Source organism: Catharus ustulatus, chromosome 1 (assembly GCF_009819885.2).
Source record: "Catharus ustulatus isolate bCatUst1 chromosome 1, bCatUst1.pri.v2, whole genome shotgun sequence".
NCBI lineage: Eukaryota > Metazoa > Chordata > Aves > Passeriformes > Turdidae > Catharus > Catharus ustulatus.
In genome coordinates, this window is record NC_046221.1 from 2,380,221 (window position 1) to 2,400,958 (window position 20,738).

At 43.5% G+C, this 20,738-nt stretch overlaps 1 protein-coding gene across 1 annotated transcript in view; it reads left to right on the forward strand.

Annotated features, from left to right (window-relative positions):
* OBSCN (obscurin, cytoskeletal calmodulin and titin-interacting RhoGEF) overlaps positions 1-20,738 on the forward strand; it is a 165,378-nt gene that overhangs the window by 41,253 nt on the left and 103,387 nt on the right. The window contains exons 25-38 of the mRNA XM_033070065.1: positions 640-909; positions 1,704-1,970; positions 3,384-3,650; positions 4,613-4,879; positions 5,731-6,000; positions 6,600-6,866; positions 7,585-7,851; positions 9,399-9,671; positions 13,060-13,326; positions 15,372-15,638; positions 16,229-16,492; positions 18,031-18,297; positions 18,638-18,901; positions 19,807-20,073. Coding sequence (XP_032925956.1) covers positions 640-909; positions 1,704-1,970; positions 3,384-3,650; positions 4,613-4,879; positions 5,731-6,000; positions 6,600-6,866; positions 7,585-7,851; positions 9,399-9,671; positions 13,060-13,326; positions 15,372-15,638; positions 16,229-16,492; positions 18,031-18,297; positions 18,638-18,901; positions 19,807-20,073 — 3,744 coding nt within the window. The remainder of the gene's footprint in view (positions 1-639; positions 910-1,703; positions 1,971-3,383; positions 3,651-4,612; positions 4,880-5,730; positions 6,001-6,599; positions 6,867-7,584; positions 7,852-9,398; positions 9,672-13,059; positions 13,327-15,371; positions 15,639-16,228; positions 16,493-18,030; positions 18,298-18,637; positions 18,902-19,806; positions 20,074-20,738) is intronic.

Genomic DNA, 20,738 nt, shown 5'->3' on the forward strand with positions numbered 1-20,738 from the left:
AAGGTGTATCCTGTGAAGGTCTTTTTTAATAAATACCTACTTTATTCTTTAATACTGTCTAGCCACTCAAGGCATCATAGAAAACCCCTTTTTTTTCACCTCCAGAATGCCTGGAGGAGGATGGGCTGACTCAACTGTTGTTTACTTTGGAAACACATTGCAACTTGAAAAGGATTTTTATTTCATGTTATTTATTCTGAAGTCCATTAGTGTTGTATTCTTTTACACACAGGAACATCCTGAAAAATGAATATATGGTATATTCTCCTAAGAAAAATAAGGAAATCCCCATTCCAGAGACATTTATCAAATATATTGGGAAAAGTCTGTTTATCAGATAAATGCTGCAGCTCCTTTTATCAAAATCTCCATTCCAATGAACCTTCTTTTCCATTTTATAGCATTACATGTTTGATCTCAGGATAGGAAGGTGACTTTAGAATTGGGACTAGGAATCAAGAGATACAGATTGACTTTCTGGCCCATGACCAGCAATATCTGTTTGCTTTTATACAGAAAAAAAAATGGTGTTTTAAGGCCTTTTGAGTTCACAAGTGCAGAAAAAATGTCATGGGTGTTCAGGCTGATAATGGAAAAGCTTTCATGACTCCTAAATCCCTGCTCTCTTGTTCCATCCAGAGCAAGCCATTAATATTGTAAAAGAGTTGTGTGATGAGGACGTGACTGAGCCTGAAGAAGCCAATTTTGAATGTGAGACCTCCATTCCATCTGTGAAACCTGCCAAGTGGTTCCTGAAGGGAGCAGCCTTGCAGGCTGGCAGGAACTTCATCATGCAGCAGGAAGGCACCATCCACAGGCTGACAATATTAAAAACAAGTGTTGATATGACAGGCACCATCCAGTTCTCCATCGGCAAATCCAAATCCACAGCAAACCTGCTCGTCAGAGGTAATGTGATTTTAATATATATCATGTGAATCAGAACAAAGATCTTCCCTCTCTCAGTACGTGGAAAGTAATTAGTCATAAATATTCTCTATTCTGGGCTGGGTTCTTGGAAATGTGTGTGTACCTGGAAGATCTGTTTAGTTCCCAGCTCAAGTTGGTGGGAGCTGGATGCACCAACTGAGCCTGAAATGTCTTAGGAAGGGATCTGACTAAATGACTTTGATGTCCCTGGTATTCAAATCTATCAAGCTAAAACTGGTTTCTGGTTTATTTTTATTCTCTTGACTTTACCAAGGAGGACAAAACAGATGAAATTTGCCAGGAGAGTTTATTTTGTCCCATTTCTGAACTAGACAAGATGATAGCTCATTTACTTAATTCATTTTGTCATTGACTTGATCTAGGACAAAGCCTCAAGGTTTTTTGTCTTCTGCTGTCACCATGGTAAATCTCTCCAATCACATCCTGAAGTCCTTGCTTTGTCTTTCATTTGCTCTTACTTGAATGAAAACCTCAATTAGAGAGCAATTCAACAAGCACTGAGCCAGAAGTGGACCATGAATTTGGTGGTTAATATACAGTATTATCTTAGAGAAATCAGCTTTCCTTTCAGATCGTTGTGCTGTTGTAGCTTCAAAGCACATGGGCTCTGTTAGAGACACTTGTGGCAGGATCTGAGCAGTTCACAAAACAACTGTGAAAGTCATACATTATATTAATGGGCATGAAATGCAGATTAAAACCTTCCTCTTCCTTAGATTGATTCATTCTTCTTCCCCACCCCTGCTTTTCAGATTACCACATCCAGATCACCAGGAAGCTGGAGGACAAGACCGTCCTGGAGCGACACTCGGTCGTCCTGTCCTGTGACTTCAGGCCTTCCCCAAAGCACGTCAAGTGGTTCAAGGGCCAGGTGCTCCTTGAGCCCTCGGAGAAGTACAAAATCAAGAGGGATCAGTACTCAGCAGAGCTCAAGATCATGAAGGTGAAGCCTGAGGATGCTGGCGTGTACAAGTGCAGGGCTGGGATCGCAGAGACCGAAGCCACGCTGAGCGTTGAAGGTACGAGAGGTTTGCAGCAGCAGGGCTGACCTGTGCTGGTTTTCATGGTTCTCTGTTTCACTCAGGGCTCCTCCTCCTGAGGAGAGGTAGATCCCCACAGTTATCTTCTAATTTTATATAAATGCAGTGTCACAAGCAAAAGTGTCACAATCCTGAAATCCAGCTCTTGCTGTGAAGTTGGTAATGCGTGTGGGATGGCAGCATGTGGAAAAGGTACAAATTAACACTTGTCAGGACATGTTATTGTCCATTTTATGCAAGGAATTAGGCCTCTGGTGCTTCTAAGTAAAAAAATCCTCTATGTTAAACTGCTACAGGCCTCTCATTCTGGTGATCTTGGTTGTGGTTTTCATTTCCTGACCGCTGTGTCAACTTCTCTATCTGCTACACATTCGTCTACCTGCTATTTATACATTTTATAACTACTATTATATATCTGAATAGAGCTGTTATTCACAGAGATGTTCTATCCCATCTGGGCATGGAACTGTTTTTAGCCAGTTCTTCCCCTGAGGTGACCGTGCAAGAAAAGATGTTCACTGTGTCACTTCCAGCAAGAATTGGAGCTGAGCCACAGAATCATTTCCAAAAGTCCAGGGAGCTCTTGGTGGCAGTTTGGCTTTGCAGAGGTTCTTACTTGATTGTCAAGCATTAAAATGAGCTGCTCAGGGCAGTGGTGATGTCACCATCCCTGGAGGGATTGAAAAGTTTTGGGGATGTGGTTTCATGGTGACCTTGGCAGTGCTGGGGGAATGGTTGGACTCAGTGTGGTTTCATTCCATCCAAACAAGTATATATTTTTTTATTTTTATTTTAATCAAGTAATAGTCCCGAACCCTCTCGTGAGTAATCTCATTCTTGAAAAAGCATTCCATGATTGGAGAAGCTGCAAGGAGAAATCTCTGCCCAAGAACTGGGAAAGAAAAGAACCAAAATCCTCTTGCTCCCTAAACCTGAGCAAGTTGCTGAATCTCTTTGCCTTTGTGGCCAAAATCATTCTCATCTCATCCTCTATCACAGTTTCCCTGGAAATGAGGGACAATTTAGTTAAAATGTGTTTGTCTGTGCAGTGACAGGCACACAGGGATTGGAACTCTGTGGGATGCTCAGGGTCATTGTAACATCATTTTAGAAAAAAATTACTTATTTTTAAACAAATCACAACCAAAACCTCCAAGCTGATTTATACATAAAAAGAGAACTGAGGGTTCTCAGTTTTAGACAATTCTAGACAATTTTTGTTAGTTTTTAAAATAGATTTTTTTTTTCTGTTGGAGCAAATGCAGAACCAAGTAAGCGAAATATGGTAACCAAAGGTGTGCAGGAGACCAGAACAAATAATCCAATAAACTCCATGAAATTGCTTGTGGTTGATGATTTGTAGTGGTGATGGTGCCCCTTGGTTTCCCCCAGCCCGCAATGTGGAGGTCCTGAAGCACCTGCAGGACGTGGAGATTGAGGAAGACAGCTCTGCTGTGTTCTCCTGCGAGCTGTCCCACGACGACGAGGACGTGGAGTGGTTCCTCAACGGCACCCTCCTCTACACCAACAACTTCAACGACATCAAGAGCGTTGGCAAGTGCTACACGCTGACCATGAAGCAGGTGAAGCCTGAGGATGCTGGCACGGTGACAATGAAGTCAGACAAGGTGTCAGAGACCGTGCGGCTCAAGGTGATAGGTGGGTCCTGATCGCGCCCCTGAAGGCGAATTAGAAATGCAAAAATGCCATTGTTTACCAAATCCATGAGGTTTAATAGATAAATATCGAGCTATTAAATATGTGCCATGAAGGATGGAGGAAAAGCCTTGAGAGGAGCAGCTGAGGTCACTTGGTTTGGTTAGCTGGAGGAAATTGAGGGGTGAGCTTGCTATGGGCTTCAACATCTTCATGGGAGGGGAAGTGGAAGGGCAGTGACCTCTTCACTCTGGTAGCCAGTGACAGGACTTGAGGAAAGAGCTGGGCCTGAGTTATGAAGTTTTAGGTTGGATTTCATGAAAAGATTCTTCCCCCAGAGGGTGGTGGGCACTGAACAGGCTCCTCAGGGCATGACCATAGTCCCAAGGCTACCAGAACTCCAGGAGTGTTGGGGTATCTGCAGGGACAGATATTGGTCTGGATGATCCTTGTGGGTCCCTTCCCACTCAGGATATTCTACAGTTCTATGGATTTTAATGCATCAGTTCTGGACAGGATTCAATCAGCCATGAGGAGACAGTTTCCTGCTGTCCTTCATACATCGTAAAGTTCTGTCACACAGCTGAGTTTCTGTGGTTTAACAGGTTCTTGGGCACCCTCGGTGAGTGTGCAGGTGACACATGAGGCATGAGACCTTCCTGGGGGTTGAGGTGCCGTCCAGAGGGACATGGACATGCTCAAGAAGTGAGACCATGTGAACCTCTTGAGGTTCAACAAGGCCAGTGTGAGGTGCTGCACCTGCACCCTCGTGTCAGCACAATCTTGGGATGAAGGGTTGAGAGCAGGATGAAGGATTTGGGGTGCTGGAGCATGACACTAGTTTAGGTTCTGCATTGGTACCAGCAACGTTGCCAAGGTTTATTAATGTCTGTAAATATTTGATAGCAACTGTGAAAGTGTCCCAAACATCCTGGTTGTTCTCTGTTTTGCCCCTTTACCTCCAGAGAAACCTGCTGTCTTCATGAAATCCTTGGATGATGTTTTTGGTGAGGAGCGAGGAGTGATCAAACTGGAATGTGAAGTCTCCAAAGAGAAGGTCAAACCTGTCTGGAAAAAGGATGGTGTGAAGATCGCTTCCAGCAAGAAGTATGAGGAGATACAGTCTGGGAAGACCCTGTGCCTCCTCATCCATGACCTGGAAAAGACAGATGCGGGGTTGTACACCTGTGACATCGGCACTGATGTTGCCAAATCAAAGGTCAGCGTTCAGGGTAAGTGTTGCAGACAGGGGCCTCTCAAGGGGTGTTAAAAATATGGGTGGGCTTGGTGTCTTGGGCTCTCACCTGTTCCTGAACAAATCTCACATAATACTGGGATGTCTGAGCAACCCCTGTAAATTTTGGTGTAAGTATATCCAGGGTTTCTAAGTGAAAAATCAGTGTCAGGAATGTAGTGACAATATTTTCTTCCTGAACATCCCTAGAGTGCAGAAATCCTCCCAGAAAAGCAAAAGTTTCTCAAAAAAAAATCCCAACGAATAACAAAGAATCCCCCAAGCAGCCTGTTTCCTATTTTGAATTATTGACTCAGTGGGAATACAAAAGCAGGATGACAATATCTGTTTAGGAGCCCAGTGGTTCAGCCTGTCCTCTAATCCTTGTGTCAGCCTGAAGACCAAAGAATTGTTCATGACTTCCAAACTCATAATGTTAATGAGAAAAATTTAGAATTTGCCTGGTTTGAACATCAGGAGTAACAAGTCAGAAAAATTCAAACATCCCATTTCCCCTATCAGCATGAAGAACCTCACCCATTGTCCCAGAGGCTTCTTTCCTGACAGCTTTTCTCTAACTCATTGAATCTTGAATCTTCCCCACTGAGCTGTTCCTCATTCAGTCCTTCCTGAGCACAGCCAGGACATTCACATTTCTCTTCTTGTATAATTTTGGGATGATTCTGAGTCTGAAAAATCTTTCCCATGTCACAGCCAGCTGTAAGGAATGCAGTGTCCTGCCAATCTAACAGATAAACCCCTCTTTATGAGTTAAAAACACCACTACTTCACTCCTGTCTATCATAAAAGCATTTAAAACTGGTATTAATTGTAATTTTTGTTCTCCAGAACTGAACATTGGCATCACCAAACGACTCAAGAGCACTGAAGTCCAGGAGGGAGAAGATTGCACTTTTGAGTGTGTTTTGTCCCATGAAAGCATTGATGAGTTTAACTGGACGCTGAACGGGAGGAAAGTGGAAAGTGGGGGGAGATTCAGAGCCTCCAAGGCGGGTCGGAAATACACTTTGAGTATCAAAAATGTGATTCCTGATGACACTGGGGAGGTCACCTTCACTGCCCGTGGTCTCACCTCCAAGGCTTCCCTGGTTGTGAAAGGTAAGGGGATCAGAAAAGTCTTGGGTGTATTTTCATAAGGTTTTTCAGCAAAACTTCTTATGATCTGAGTCAATAGCAGCCTTCCCTGTGAGCCTTGAAGAGCTGAGATTTTTCCTTAAAAACAAATGAAATGCTGAAATTTTTAATAGATATTTGACAACTGTCTACACTAGGTAGTGTGTACAGATAATTACAACCCAGACTGTGCATCAGAGAAAATCACTCCTGGGTGGTCAGTGGAGAGAAGAAATTGGTAATTTTCAGACATAGTTCATAATCTGTAGTAAGTCCTTTTCCACAGAATCAGGAAATGAGAGAATGGTTTGGGTTGGAAGGAACCTTCCATCATCTTGTTCCAAGCCTGCACAGGTGCCCAGAGCAGCTGTGGCTGTCCCTGGATCCCTGGAAGTGTCCAAGGCCAGGCTGGACAGGGCTTGGAGCAGCCTGGGACAGTGGAAATGTCCCTGCCATGGCAGGGGATGGAACTGGATGATCTTTGAGATCCCTTCCAATCCAAACCCTTCTGGGATTCTGTGATTTTAATTGCAAAAGCTCCAACCATATCTTTTTTTTTTTTTTTCCTTTTTTAATCTCTTCAGAAAAACCTACTGAGGTCACAAAACAGCTGGAGGATAAGACATCACTAGCAGGGCAGGACATCAACCTGAGCTGTGAGCTGTCCAAAGCTGACGTGAGCATCAGGTGGTTCAAGGATGGCAAAGCAATCCGGAAAAGCCAGAAATACGAGCTGCAGCAGGAGGGGACACGGGCCACGCTCATCATCCGTGACTCCACGGTCAAGGACAGCGGGGAGTACACCTGTGAGACAGAGACCTCCAAAACAACAGCCAGGATCACTGTGCAAGGTCAGCTGAAGGAGCTGGCAGCTTCAGAGGTTGGCTGTAAATATCCACAGCCATGGGAGGCTTCTTCTCCTCCATCTCCCTGGGCTGGATCCATTTTTAGTTTTATGAAAAATAATTTATTAAAGCTTAAAAAAATTAGATATGGAAAAACACCTTGTAGATACTGAGCAATCTTATGGGCCCTGTAACAAGGCAGTCAAAACTGGCAGTTTGAATGATTCTGTTTTGAATATGAGTGATGAAAACTGCAAGAGGAGACCTCACCAGTACATGGAGCATGGCATTAAACTTTCCTGGAGGTATTTCACCTGATATGTCCTGTGGCAGGAGGGGAACCTGGTGATTTTAGATTAATTCCATCTGATAGGATGAGAGGAAATGGCCTCAAGGTTTGGATTAGATATAAGATGAAATTTCTTCATGGAAGGGGTGGTCAGGCATTGGAACAGGATGCCCAGGGAAATGATGGAGTCACCATCACTGGGGGGATTTAAAAGATGTGTAGATATAGTTATTTGGGATATGGTTTTATTAAGTTAATAGTTGGACTTGGTGACCTTAGAGGTATTTTCAGCCTAAATGATTCCATGATTATTTTTTTATGATTCTATGAGCTGGAGCAGAGAGGATCCAAAACCACTCTGGATGCTCAGGATTAGTTTGGATAACAAATCTGTCTCTCATTAATTTTTTTTAAATTTCTTTTTTTTCTTTCCAGAAAAGCCTAATTATTTTATCAAGGAACTCTCAGACCTGAAGGTTGACGAAAGTGGAACTGCAGTTTTTGTGTGCCAGAGTGAGAGAGCTGCATCCTCTGTGGTGTGGAGGAAAGGCATCGCTGAGCTCAGGGCTGGCAGGAAATACGAGATCACACAGAAAGGACAAGTCCTCCAGCTGACCGTAAAGAACTTGGAGAAAAGTGACAGTGACACTTACAGTTGTGACATTGGGGACGCCCAGTCCAGAGCCAAGCTAACTGTGCAAGGTAGGAATGAGAGGAATGTGGTTGTGCATCCCTTTTGTGGCAGAGCTGGATCTCAGCAGGGCAGCAGAGCCCCTGGTTTCTGGCTCTGTCTCTCTCATGATGGCAGGAACATGTGCACACAAACATAGCAATGTAGAGCTGGACCTACAGAGCAAATTGCAGCAATTACACCTGGAGTATCTGGGGTGTGGTTTAAACCCCCAAAGGCTCATGTGAGGGGACAGGTTGGTGTTCCTGTGTGAGCACAAAAGGGATGGGATTCACAGTGCTGCTGCTGGATGAGGGAAGGTTATCCTGCCTTCAGGCTTCTCTCCAGACCCCTAGATTCTTCTTCCCAGGAGTGGTTTCTAAGAGAGGGTGGAGAGATGGAATGGTCCATAGAGTCATGGAATGGATTGGATTGGATGAGAACTTAAAACCCATCCAGTGCCACCCCTGCCATGGCAGGGACACCTTCCACTGTCCCAAGCTGCTCCAAGCCCTGTCCCGCCTGGCCTTGGACACTTCCAGGGGCAGCCACAGCTGCTCTGGGCACCTGTGCCAGGGCCTCAGTACCCTCATAGGGAAGAATTCCTCCCCAGTGTTCCATCTCCTCTGCCCTCTGGAGAAATGATTCAAGAATAGTCAGATAGAGATGCAGCAGTGCCCACTTGCTAATTATTATTTTAAAGACAAGGGGGTAAAGTCAGAATCCTCTGATCATCTGCTACAGCATCTTCAAGAAGCAAAGAAATGTGTTTAATCCCTGTCATAAAATCAAGCTCTGAGCTGTCTGAATTCGCTCTGAGGTTTTTAACACCAGCTTTTCTGAATGGAAAAAAACACTTCTCTGTCACAAACTTCAAAGTAAAACACTCCTGTGCTGGTTTTATAAGTAGGAGGAACATCAGAGATATTTTTGTATACAGTGATAACCTTATTATATAAATATTCATAGTGAGGTTTATCTTTGTATGCATGTTTATAATTATTTTTAGCTTGGGATGTGTGCATATATATATATAGAAGGTTTTCAGGGCAGATGTTTTGGGGTTTTTTTACCAAAACCACAGTCAGACTTTTTCTCCATTTCCCCCTGTGTTTATGGTTAGACTGAACTCAAAGAAGGTGTGGGATCAGTGGTCCTATCCCATAGAAATAAATTTATTTTTGCTGTAGAAAATCAGACAGGTTGTCAAGGGAGAGGTCATCTCTTGGTGATATTCAGAGCCCAATAATGCTGTCAGAGACTCATCCTTCCAACCTTTCCAGGGATTTCATTAGGAGAAAATTTACAACCCTGGGTTTGCATTGTATTGGCTACTTGTTCTGCTTTATGTTTTCTGGTGCTTTAAAGTTGTCTTCACCCTATTTTGTGTGTCCTGTATATATTGTCTTCCTCTGAGTGGGTTTTGTGATCAATATCAGGGGAATTCTGTTTCAATCTTCTGTCATGAACGTATTTCTTACTTGAAATGCTCACGTGGGAAATCTTGGGAGTTTTCCATGTCGGTTTTCACTCCAGAAAGTGAAGATTCCAGTAATTGATGTATTTATGTTCCTTTCAGGCCAGAGAATGCTAATAACAGAAGACCTGGAGGATGTCACTGTGTTAGAAGGAGAATCTGCCATGTTCAAGTGCAGAATCTCTCCCGTAGACTATAGCAGAGTGCAGTGGTTTTTGGATAAAACCCCACTCCATACCAATGAACTTAATGAGATCCAGTCCCAGCCTGGTGGATATCACCTGCTAACGCTGAAAAAGCTCTCACTGAAGGACTCGGGGGTCATTACATTTGAAGCTGGTGATAAGAAAACATCTGCCAGTTTGGTTGTTAAAGGTAAATCCATCATCACGACTGCAGGAGAGGAAATGATGAGCAGGAATGAGTGGGGTTAACGTGGGTAGGTGGAAAAAAATCCCAACAGAAATGCTACAAGTTTAGCACCATCGTTGTGTATCTGTACATGCTCAAGAGTAACATTAATTATATAATGAAATTAAGGCTGGAGAATTAATTATTTGTAATCCTGGAGAAGTCTTGGAGTGTTTATTGGATTCAGATGGGGATGTTGTAGTGCATTGATGGTACATTGGATGCCTCCTTCAGTTTTCCTCAAGTTGATAAGGTGATGATTCATGAGGAGAAATCAATTAATTCAAGGAAAACAAAAGAAAAAAAGGGCAACCAACAAGTTTTAAATTCAGTTTTCATTGTTTGAAAGGCAACATTGCATCTGCTCTCTGCTATTCATTGTTGACAATGGATTGTTTTCTCTGGAGAAGTTAAACTGAGGTAAAACTGAAGTGCTTGGTAGCAGAGACATAAAATGAATGCCAGACAGCCCAAGAATGTGGGATTAGAGAGATGTTTCCTTACTGGAAATAGAAATACTTCTCGTTGCCCAGAGATTTAAAACACACAGTCTCCACTGTGTCAGATCATAATCTCTCTTTTTTTTTTTTTTTCCATAATAACCACATTTATTTTGAAGAACTTTTCACAGAAGCTGAAAATTTGCCCGAATTTTGCTAAGCTGCAGAAATGTGAATAGATTTTTTTTTCCTGAGGGAAAATGAAAAGTTTATTTTGCAAAAGGCTGATTATTTATGTTCTTCATCAGGAATCTTCTGTTCAGTGTCTCCCAGATATTATTTGATAGTTAAACACTTTACAACATCACTGGTGCCTTTATAGCCACAAACACCAAATTATTTGTTACTAACCCTGATTTTTAGCTTTGAGACAAGCAATCCTGGATCCAAATCTCACAGATTACTTGTGAAGAAGTGGTGCAAGGATGGGAAGAGCCTTAGGAATTCTTCCAAATATAACATCAGGCAGGCAGGGTTTGAAGCCAAGCTTGTCATTCTCAGGGCAGAAGAAAGAGGCAGTGGCAGACGTGGGTGTGAGGCTGGAGCAGCCAAAAGTGGTGCAGTCATTGCTGCCAAGGGTGAGAACTTTTGGAGTGATGGTTTGGGGCTAACACCAAGCCCAGAGTAATTAATTGCAATGATAAATACACGAAACTGCACTGAAAAGGAACCCTGTGGTGTGCACTGAGGTGTTCTCATCAAGTAACAGGGGACAGAATGTGAAACAGCAGAACCCTTCATCTGACCTGACTCCAGCTCTGAGGAACTCTGAAAATCATGGAATTCTGGAATGCTTTGGGCTGGAAGGTGCATTGAAGATCATCTCAAACCCCAAAGACAGAGCAGTGGAACACATCAGGCTGAGAGATAATCCACAGAAAGGAGGGATCACCTCCCAGGGCTGTCTCCTCTCCAAGGAGGGAGCTCACAGCCCCACATTTGTCTGTGCTTTGGGCAGCCAGATTTATTCAGAGCAGCATCAAGGTGCTCTCCTGCTTGGCAGGACATGGGGAGATGGTTTAGAGTGAAATAGGGTTAATTTAATTAGATTTAAGGAAGAAGTTTTTTACAATGAGGGTGGTAAAACACCAGAGGAGGTTGCCCAGAGAGGTGGTGGATTCTCCATCCCTGGAACATTCAAGGTCAGTTTGGGTGGGGTTCTGAGCAGCCTGGTCTGGTAGAAGATATCTGGGGTCATGGCAGGGGTTGGGATAGATATCAATAATATAGATATTAAAGGGCCCTTACAGCCCAAAGTGTTCTGTGTTTCTGTGAATTAAAGGGCTGTTGTCTGAGCTGAGGCAAAAGTTCTCTTCTTAGATGGATTTTTAAACTCTGAGTTAGGTGTGGGTTGAGTTTCATCCAGGTCAGAACCAGGCTCACCAAATATCACATTGTAATTGCTCCTGCCTGTCCTGAGTCACTGTCCCAGCCCCAGCTGAGGAGGAGCTGTGTCTCTGTGGGTTAAATCACTCTGTGAGTGAGTTAAATCTCTCCCCTGGGCAGCATCAAGGGGGATTTCACAGGCACAGGCTGTGTTTATCCACACCAGAGCATGTCCTGTGGGCAGCTGGAGTTACACACTTGGGATAGACTGAGCAGAAACTGCATCTGCATTAGGGAAATCAGCATGAACAAAAATTTGGGTGGCTGGAATGATCATCCTGAACCCAGAGCACCGAGTGGGAGGACAAGCTGCTCACAGGGCTTTTCTAGAGCACAAAGAACCACCTCGAGGCTGTGCAAGGAAGAGAAGACCTTGAAGATGCAATGAAGAAGAGCTGGTTGTTAATGATCCCGATTTTCTGTCTTTCTGTAGCACAAGGATGTTTTCCCAATATCCATCACCCACAGAACAAAGAACTGTGCTGACTCCAGCAGGGCCTGGATGAACAATTTTCTGTTAGAAAAGAGCCACGTTTGCAATGATCCCACATTTTACCCCTCACAGAGAAGGGTGTGGATGGATGCAGGATTCAAACACACGGATCCAGGTCAAGGAGTCAAGCCATGAGGATGTCTACAAGAAATTGCATTATTGGAAGACTTTATCAGAGTCACATCAGAACAAGAGAATGCAAAACCAGAAAATAGAAATTCAGTAGTCCTGTGACACTGAGTGTCCCAAACCAGAGGTGAAAAGGGAACAGGTTAATAGGGTGTGGATTTCCAACAGCCACAGGTTAAGTGCATAAGACATCATAATTCAAGAAGAATTTATTTTTTCCTTATCAACATTTCATTTGTTTTCCCCCAAAAGTGCCTTCCCTGCACTAGTTCACCTTAAAGCCTTGTGACAGAGGCTGCAGGGGAATCTCCACAGGGACCCTGCCACGTTCAGCTGTGCTTCCCTCTGTGTTTGCTCTGTGCTGGTGCGATTCTGTGTTCATGCTGGATAAAAAAATGCACTGTAGGGGTTTTGGTGATGACAGAAAGTGCTTTGCCATTCCTCTGTGTGCTCTGTGTTGTGTGTGAGCTGACCTCAGTGAAGTTTTATGTTTTTTGTGCTGGTGGTCCAGCTCTGAGCAGCCATCTGCAGCACAGTTTGTGTCATTAACTGCAGTGCAGCATCTGCCACTGATTTTAATAACGAAAGCAGTAAGAGCAGCAGCATCTTCAGCAGTGCAGATTGTGGTTAAAAAGAAAATGAGCATCTGGCTTCAATTTTTTATTTTTTAATTTTAATTTTTTTTTTTCTGCTGTAAAGTACTGGCAACCAGATGTGAGATGTCAGGATCTGTTTACTCTTTGCTAGTGATTTTTCATTCCTGCTGTTTTCTGTCTCAAAAACAAAGTCTGATACTAAAACAGAAATGTGTTTCTTTTAACATTGCTGTTATTCCTTTTTTCAGAATCACCAGTTATTTTCAAGCAAGAGCTCCAGAATGAAGAAGCCAAAGAAGGCAAGCAGGTCAGGCTGACCTGTGAGCTCAGCAAGCCTGGTGCCCCAGTGAAGTGGATGAAGGGAGACACTGTTCTCCATGCCAGTGAGAAATACGAATTTAAGCAGCATGGGACTGTGGCAGAGCTCATAATTCGAGATGTGAAATCCATCGATGCTGGGGACTACACCTGCAGTGCTGGGGAACTGAAAACCACTGCTCGGGTCAAAGTGAATGGTGGGTACAATTGGAGACATTGCCACACTTCATCAAGTGCTTAATAGACTTATTAAACAAAAATAAATCACATAACACTTAATTTTTTTTTATGGCAGTGCCATCTTTGATAAGAAAAATTTCAATGTAGTATTGCAACTTTGTAGGCACCCGGATTCATGTGATCTCATATTCTGTGTCTGGGATTTTCAATCTGCAATTGTCCACTTGGGGGGAAAAAGAAAAATTAAGTGCAGAGGATCAATTTTCCATCAAACCCTATCAGCTTTTCATGACTGTGATTAAAATTGGAATTGGAGACAAATAGTGTTGGAGCATAAGGATATTAAAACATAAATCCAGTTCCTGGAAAATTGAAGGTGATCAAGTAATTAATAGACTCCAGATTCTCCAAAAAGCAGGAGAAATATAGGACAGGAATGTTATTCCAGAGCCCTGCAGAAGTATTGTGGTTTTGGTTTTGGTTTTTTTTTTTTTTTTGTGTGTGTGTTTTTTCTTCTTTTTTTTGTTGTTAGAATCAGGATTAAATTTTTTAGAGACAGTATTTTGTCTTTGAACTCGGATGATTATTAATTTTTATTTACATTACAGTGAGTTCTTCAGTACTTTTAGCTAATAAGCTGAAAATGATGTTGTATTTCTCTCTTTACAAGGCCTTTTAAGGCCAAATGGTCTAATTAAGAAATGCTACTTAAATGATTTTTATTTTTTAACTTAATAACTAATAACCCATGGCTTGCAATGTGGGGGTTTTTTTCTAATTGCAAAAAAATTACCTAGATGCATGAAGAGGAAGGTGAAGAAGAAAGAAACTTTTGCCTTAAAACTTTTATCTTGTTTTTTATTTATTACCAGATTTAAAACTTCAAATTCCAAATTTTTCACAATGTGATACTACGCACTTCTGTGCAAACTACACACTAGTGATCTTAGTTCTATTATTTAATTTTGGAAGCTTTTTCTATGATCTCAGGTCAAAAATAGTGTTTTCCTGGGGGTCAGTGCCTGTTAACACAGAAAGCCTAAAATTCTCAGTACTCAAGGTTCCAACACGGGAGTAGGGAATTCATTAAGAGATGGTGCCCAAAGGAGTCTGAAAGGATTATTTTTAAAAATAAAAGAAGCTTCCCTCACATTTCTAGGAATCCACAGTGAGATGGTGACATCAGAGGGAGAGATTTATTCCTTACTCCTGCTCCCAGGCAGGAACTCCTCGATGCCACACAGCCAGAGGAGGGTCATTTGGTCTGGATTTAGGAGTGACAGCTCTCACGGGGGGATTTGATGTAAAACAGTGTTCTAGTTTGGAGGACAGGTGTCTGCTGAGAAAGGCAGGAGCTTTTTCTTGAAATGGAGAATGTAAACCTCCTCCCTCCAAATTATTATCATTTTGAAATCAAGGGGCTCTCAGGCAAAGATATGGGAATTAGGAATAACAGTTCTTTACTAGGGAAATTAAAATAGAAATACAGCACTACAAAGAACAAACCCCAAACCCTGACACAGTCAGAGTACAACCTGACACCCGTCAGGCAGGGTGTTGGCAGCAGTCCCATTCCATGGTGGCTGCATCCTCCTGCAGTGACAGATGTGGCTCAGTTGGAGCAGTGCTCCTGTACAAGGTGCAGTTTCCCTCCGGAGCTCCAGTGGTGATGTGGAGAAATCCGGTTTTCCTCTGGAGTCCAGTGGAGAAAGGGGCTCCCTTAGTGTCCCAAAACCTCTTTTTTTATCTTGGTAAGAAATGTTGGGCTCTTCCCCCTGGCTGGAGCAACTCCCAATGGGATGCAGTAATTTTATCAGTCCCACAGTGGGACTCAATGGCCATGAGCAGAAAATGACTGGCTGGAGGAAGGATGGGTTGTGAAAAGATAAAGAACACTGCCCTGCCTGGTTTCAATGGATGGCCCATTAGCAGAATATCTCCCATGGAGATCAGGATCACTGCCCCCACCCTTAACAGATGGTGATAGAATAGATACCTTTTATCACATCCTGTATTGTAACCCAAGACAAGCAGCTCAACCCTGTCCTAACCTGTGTTCCAGCTGTGCCTGTCCTTTTCAAACAAGCCCTGGAGAACACGGATGTGGAAGAAGGGAAATCCGTCTCCTTGCGCTGTGAACTCACTAAAGCTGATGCCACCGTGGTGTGGAAGAAGGGAGAAGCCACGCTCCAGGCAAGTGCCAAATATGAAATGAAGCAGAAGGGAACAGTGGCAGAGCTGGTGATTCATAATGCAGAACCAGAAGATGCGGGAAGATACACCTGTGACACTGGAGAGCAGCAGACCACAGCCCAAGTCAAAATCCATGGTAGGAATGAGACACCTGCTTGTGACCATTTGTTGTTGTCCTTGCCATGGTCCTGCTGGCCCTGGACACTTCCAGAGAGTGTTCAGGAGAACAAGGATCAGCACAAACATGAGGCAGTCTGCCTGGGTCCGTTGTGTTCTTTGTTTTTTGGGATGGTAAAATTAGAGGTACCTGATTAATATCTTTTCTTCCCTATGAAATGTCTCTGATGCTTTGGATAGAGGTGACTGTCCAAGCTCTAAGCCACGAGGTAAGAAGGGTTTCAGTTACACCCTTTACTAAAAAACATTCCATTCTTCTCTCCACCTTCTCAACAAGTTTTTACATGTCTGTGACCAACAGCTTTGGGCAGCAGCAGGGGAATTATTTTGGCGTTCTAATCATTGGGAAATAATTGTTCTTTTTTTATTTGGCCCAAAACTCTGGCTGCTACTGTAAATATCAGCAGTGTGCTGGAGGTGCAGGTGGGTCAGACCTTCTTGGCTGTGTGTGCCAAGGGAATTTGAGTTTGCTTTGGCTTTAAGTCCCGTGTGAGGTCACCAGGTGGTGACGATGCGCCTGAAGTAAACTGAGACCGCTTCACTCCTCAGCTGTGTCCGTGCTCTTCACTGAAGAGCTGAAGCCTGTGGAAGCTGTGGAAGGTGGGACAGCCACCCTGCAGTGCCAGCTGGGCACAGAGGCCCCCGTGGAGTGGAGGAAGGGGCAAACTCTTCTCCGGGCAAGTAACAAGTACAAGATGAGGCAGGAGGGCACCGTGGCTGAGCTGCTGATCCACGACCTGGAGCCAAAGGATGCTGGAGACTATTCATGTCTAGTGGGGAGCCAAAAAACCACAGCAGCCTTGTCAGTGAATGGTAAAAAGGCAGAAATAACCTGTGAAACTCTGGAATTTTTTTGTCGACCTCTTCCCTCCTCCTCTCTGCACATTCCCTCACGACAACTTCCTTCATATCCTGCTTCCACTGCTTTCTTCCACCCACTTGCTCGTGTCACTCCTGTTCCCAGACTCCATTTCACTCTAGCCCATGTTGGATGTGTGTGTGTTGTGTTGTGTTCTCATCTTCCCTCGAGTGAAGGGTGTTGTCCTGCACGTGTGTTTTCCTGAATTAACATGGAATCCTAAGGTTCCTTGGGGTTTTCCGTTTCAGAGGGTTCATCATGTGCAACAATGAGAATGAGTTTGTCTCTCTTGATGCATGATCAAAGTTGATTCCCACAAAGCAATTCAATACAATATTTCTTTTACTATCCATGAAAAGAAAGACAGAGTGTGTTTAAGGTTAAGGGTGATGGAGTAAGGCTTTGGTAGACCCACAATAAACCACAATTCATTCTCTGAGCAGGGTGTAGTGTGGGAGAGAGTAATGGACTTGTGAACACAAAATTAATATGATTATGCAGAAGCTGCTTTATTGTTTACATTTAGTCTTAATTATATACTCTAGAACTACTTCCCACGTGGTTGCACATTAGTTGATTGGAAAATCTTGCTCAAGGGCCCCCAGGTATGCAGATTGGTCACTTGTCCAGGTCTTTGCCACCCATCTTTATCTTGGGTCTTCTAATCTTGGCATCCTGTTTTTCATTCCCTTCTTTTTTGTTTTAGCACAGTTTATGTTTCAAAAACCTTGAAGGGTCTCAAAACAAGTTACAGGAAAATCCCAAAAGTTGTCTCCCCTTTGCACCTATTATAAACATGGTTCTAAACTAAGAAATAAACAAAAACAGCCAAGCATGGGAAAGTACAGCAAAGTACAGAGAAAAGCATCTAAACAGCAAAATATGAACAATAACTAAATATAGTTTGGCTGGTGTACACAACCTGAACCATGGCCTGGGCTCAGCCATGTCCAAGACCAAGACTTTTCCAATCTTACTGCAGTGCAGGATGGCAATCTGTGGATGATACAATTCCCCCCAAACCATCTTCCCCTGGCATGTAGTTTAATAGATAAAGTCTCCTAGATACCAGGGCTGAGCTGAATTCCTTAAGAATTTGGTCACTCCCCTATCACTTTGGAAGATAATTGGTTAGAAATTAATTTGTGTAATTGGTCAGTTCACCTTTAGAACTTTTGATTTAGATTGGTTAGAACTTTTGATTTAGATTGGATGCTGTCCTTTCTATAACTTTCTGTTGGTTGCCGTTTCAATGCTCCTTGAACTTTTAAATATGACTGTCTCCCCTTTGTCTCTGGGGATCCTTGCTAGACCACCCTTGGCATGAAATAAAAATTCTTGCGGAACACGTCACGATCTTTCTCTGCTGGCTAATGTGAACTGCTGAGAGATCGCTGATCCATACCAGCACTCTCAAACCCTGGTAAAACATCTACCAGAGAGACAAGAAATAACAGTTGACAGCAATCCCTTCTCCTTGTGCATCTCTCAGCCCTGCCAGTGCGGTTCAAGCGGGAGCTGAGGAACGAGGAGGCCACGGAGAGCGGGACGGCGACGCTGCAGTGCGAGCTGAGCCGGCCGGGCGGTGCCGTGCGCTGGAGGAAGGACGGCACGGAGCTCAGCCCAGCTGGGAAATACAAAATGAGGAGTGAAGGGCGATTTGTGGAGCTGGTCATCCAGGACCTGGAGCTGGCGGATGCTGGGAGCTACACCTGTGTGTGTGGAGAGCAGGAGAGCACAGCTGCTTTGAGAGTGAATGGTAACTCTCCCGCCAGCAATTCTCTTTAAACCCCAAATCTAGCACTTTTGACAGAATTTCCTGGTCAAACAGAGTGTGGTCAGTGTGAGTTCTTAGGCTCTTGTAGTGCCAGAGCCACCCTATTAGAAAGCATTCCCTTGTTCTTTTTTTGCCCTGAGGCAGCACCTAGATGTTGTATATTAATTTATTTCTCTCCCCTCTGGGAGGTTTTATTCCCCTTTTTGACAGCACCCACCTAGAAACAGAGCATTTTTGATTGAGTGTGCACACTGCAGCCCTGTGACTCCAGTTGATTTCATTCTGCTGCTGATTCCTTCTCTGTTGGTATTGCACCCTTCAGCCTTGCCTGTCCTCTTCCAAGAAGAATTGACGAACAAGGAAGCTACAGAGGGGGAGGCAGTCACTTTGCGCTGCAAACTGAGCAAATCAGCCCCAGCTGAGTGGAAAAAGGGGAACGTGGTGCTGAAGCCGAGTGAAAAGTACAAAATAGAGCAGGAGGGTCCCTTTGTGGAGCTGACAATCCGGGATTTGGATCTGGCAGATGCTGGGGATTACAGCTGTGTGTGTGGAGACCGACAGACGACGGCTGCTCTGGCAGTAAATGGTAAAAAAGAAATTCTCAGCACGTGCCCCAAGTCAACCTGTGTCATTCCAAGATCTCTTCCTCTCTTACTTCTGCTTCCTCTGGTCCCTGTGTACTTCCAATCCTCCTTTCTGCTGATTAATTTTCCTATCCTTTCTTCCTTCTCTCTTTTTCTCCTTTCACCTTCTTGATGTGCTTCCAAGGTGCTTTAGTCAAAAGACAAGTGGAGAACAGGTTCCCAACTCAACACAGTCCAGAATAGCTGCTTGTTTACAAGTTTTCCCATAGGAACTGATCTAAAAGTGGGAATAATATTTATTTTTTGTGACTTAGACTGTGGCACTTGTTGCTCCTAAGAGGAACATGTTTTCATCAATGTCTGATGCTGCACAAGGACAATCATAATAAAAAATAGGCTTTTAATGCTCCTGCTATTCCCAGCTCTTTTTTACCAATTTTGGCTTCATACTTCCCAAGCAAATATTTTATTTCTGCAAAAAACTGACAGCATGTTTGCAACTGCTCTGCTTTAAGGGAGTCTTATTTATAAAAATTCAGACAGTGCCATGAATCAGGCCCTTCTGTAGCACTCCTGCTTTTCTCAAGGGAAGCAAAATGCTCTGGGTCTCATATTGAAATACAGACTCCAATTTTATGTCTTTGATTTTATGGTGTATAAAGCAAAGGGTGGTCGGCTTGTCAACTGATTTGCAGATAGACTTGATTTTAAAGAAAGTTTTAAAGCTTGAGGACAGAAAAAATAAAATTAGACTGAATTATCTTTTGAAGGGTTAAAGGTTGGAGAAAAATTGTGGAGGAACTAAATCCACCAAGGAGGTCTGGTGGCTCCAGGGAGATAAGAGAGGGATTAAGTCATGGATTGAGGCTTTCCCAGGGTTGATGCCATGTCCGTGTTTGCTCTGCAGTCCTGCCTGCTCTTTTCACCAAGGGACTCACGGACAGAGAAGCCACAGAGGGTAAAAGTGTCTCCCTGCACTGTGAGCTGAACAAGGCTGCTGCTAACGTGGAGTGGAAGAAGGGGTTCAAGACCCTCAAACCAAGTGACAAATACAAAATGAAGAGGGAAGGTGTCGTGGCTGAGCTTGTAATCCAAAACCTAGACACAGCGGATGCTGGGAATTATTCCTGTGTGTGTGGAGACCAGCAGACCATGGCAGTTCTAACAGTTCATGGTAAAACAAACAATACAAGGCACATCCTGAAAGCAGTTACCCTGATTTCTCTGCTCCTTTGGGCAGACCCCTGGTTGCACTCCCATCTCCTTCTTCAGCCAGACCTTTACCCACAGCTCACCAATGCCAGAGAAATGCATCCCCTGGCATCTGTGCAGCTGCAATTTGGGACACAAGAGGGATATTGCAACCAGGGTTGCTGCCACTCTTTTAATTAGTGGCCATCATTTTGCTTTTCCCTTGAAAGGTCCTTTCTTAGACTCCCTGTTATGGTCAGGACAAAAATGGGTTGCTTCAAATCTTAAAGATTTTAAAGCTTCATAAAATTCCTAAAGGTCAGGTTATTCCATGGAATCTTAGACCCATACTCCATTCCTGAGGCAACAGAGTGCTTTTATACTTACAGCCCAGTTGTCATGGAATTCAGTTGTAAATTCAGTGTAAAACAGGCCCAGAACTTCTAAAGGACAACCATTCTCAGGGAAAACTTTGATTTTTACTGAACCTGACATCTTTGAAAGGGTATGTCAGTTCAGGTGAAAATTGTTGTTTTCCCACCATGTCTTGAAATGAACAATTTCATTTCAAACTGACATTTAAAATGAAACTCCAGTGTTTCATTTTTTTTTTAATGTAAAATGTCTCTTTGTTTGGTTAAGTATGTG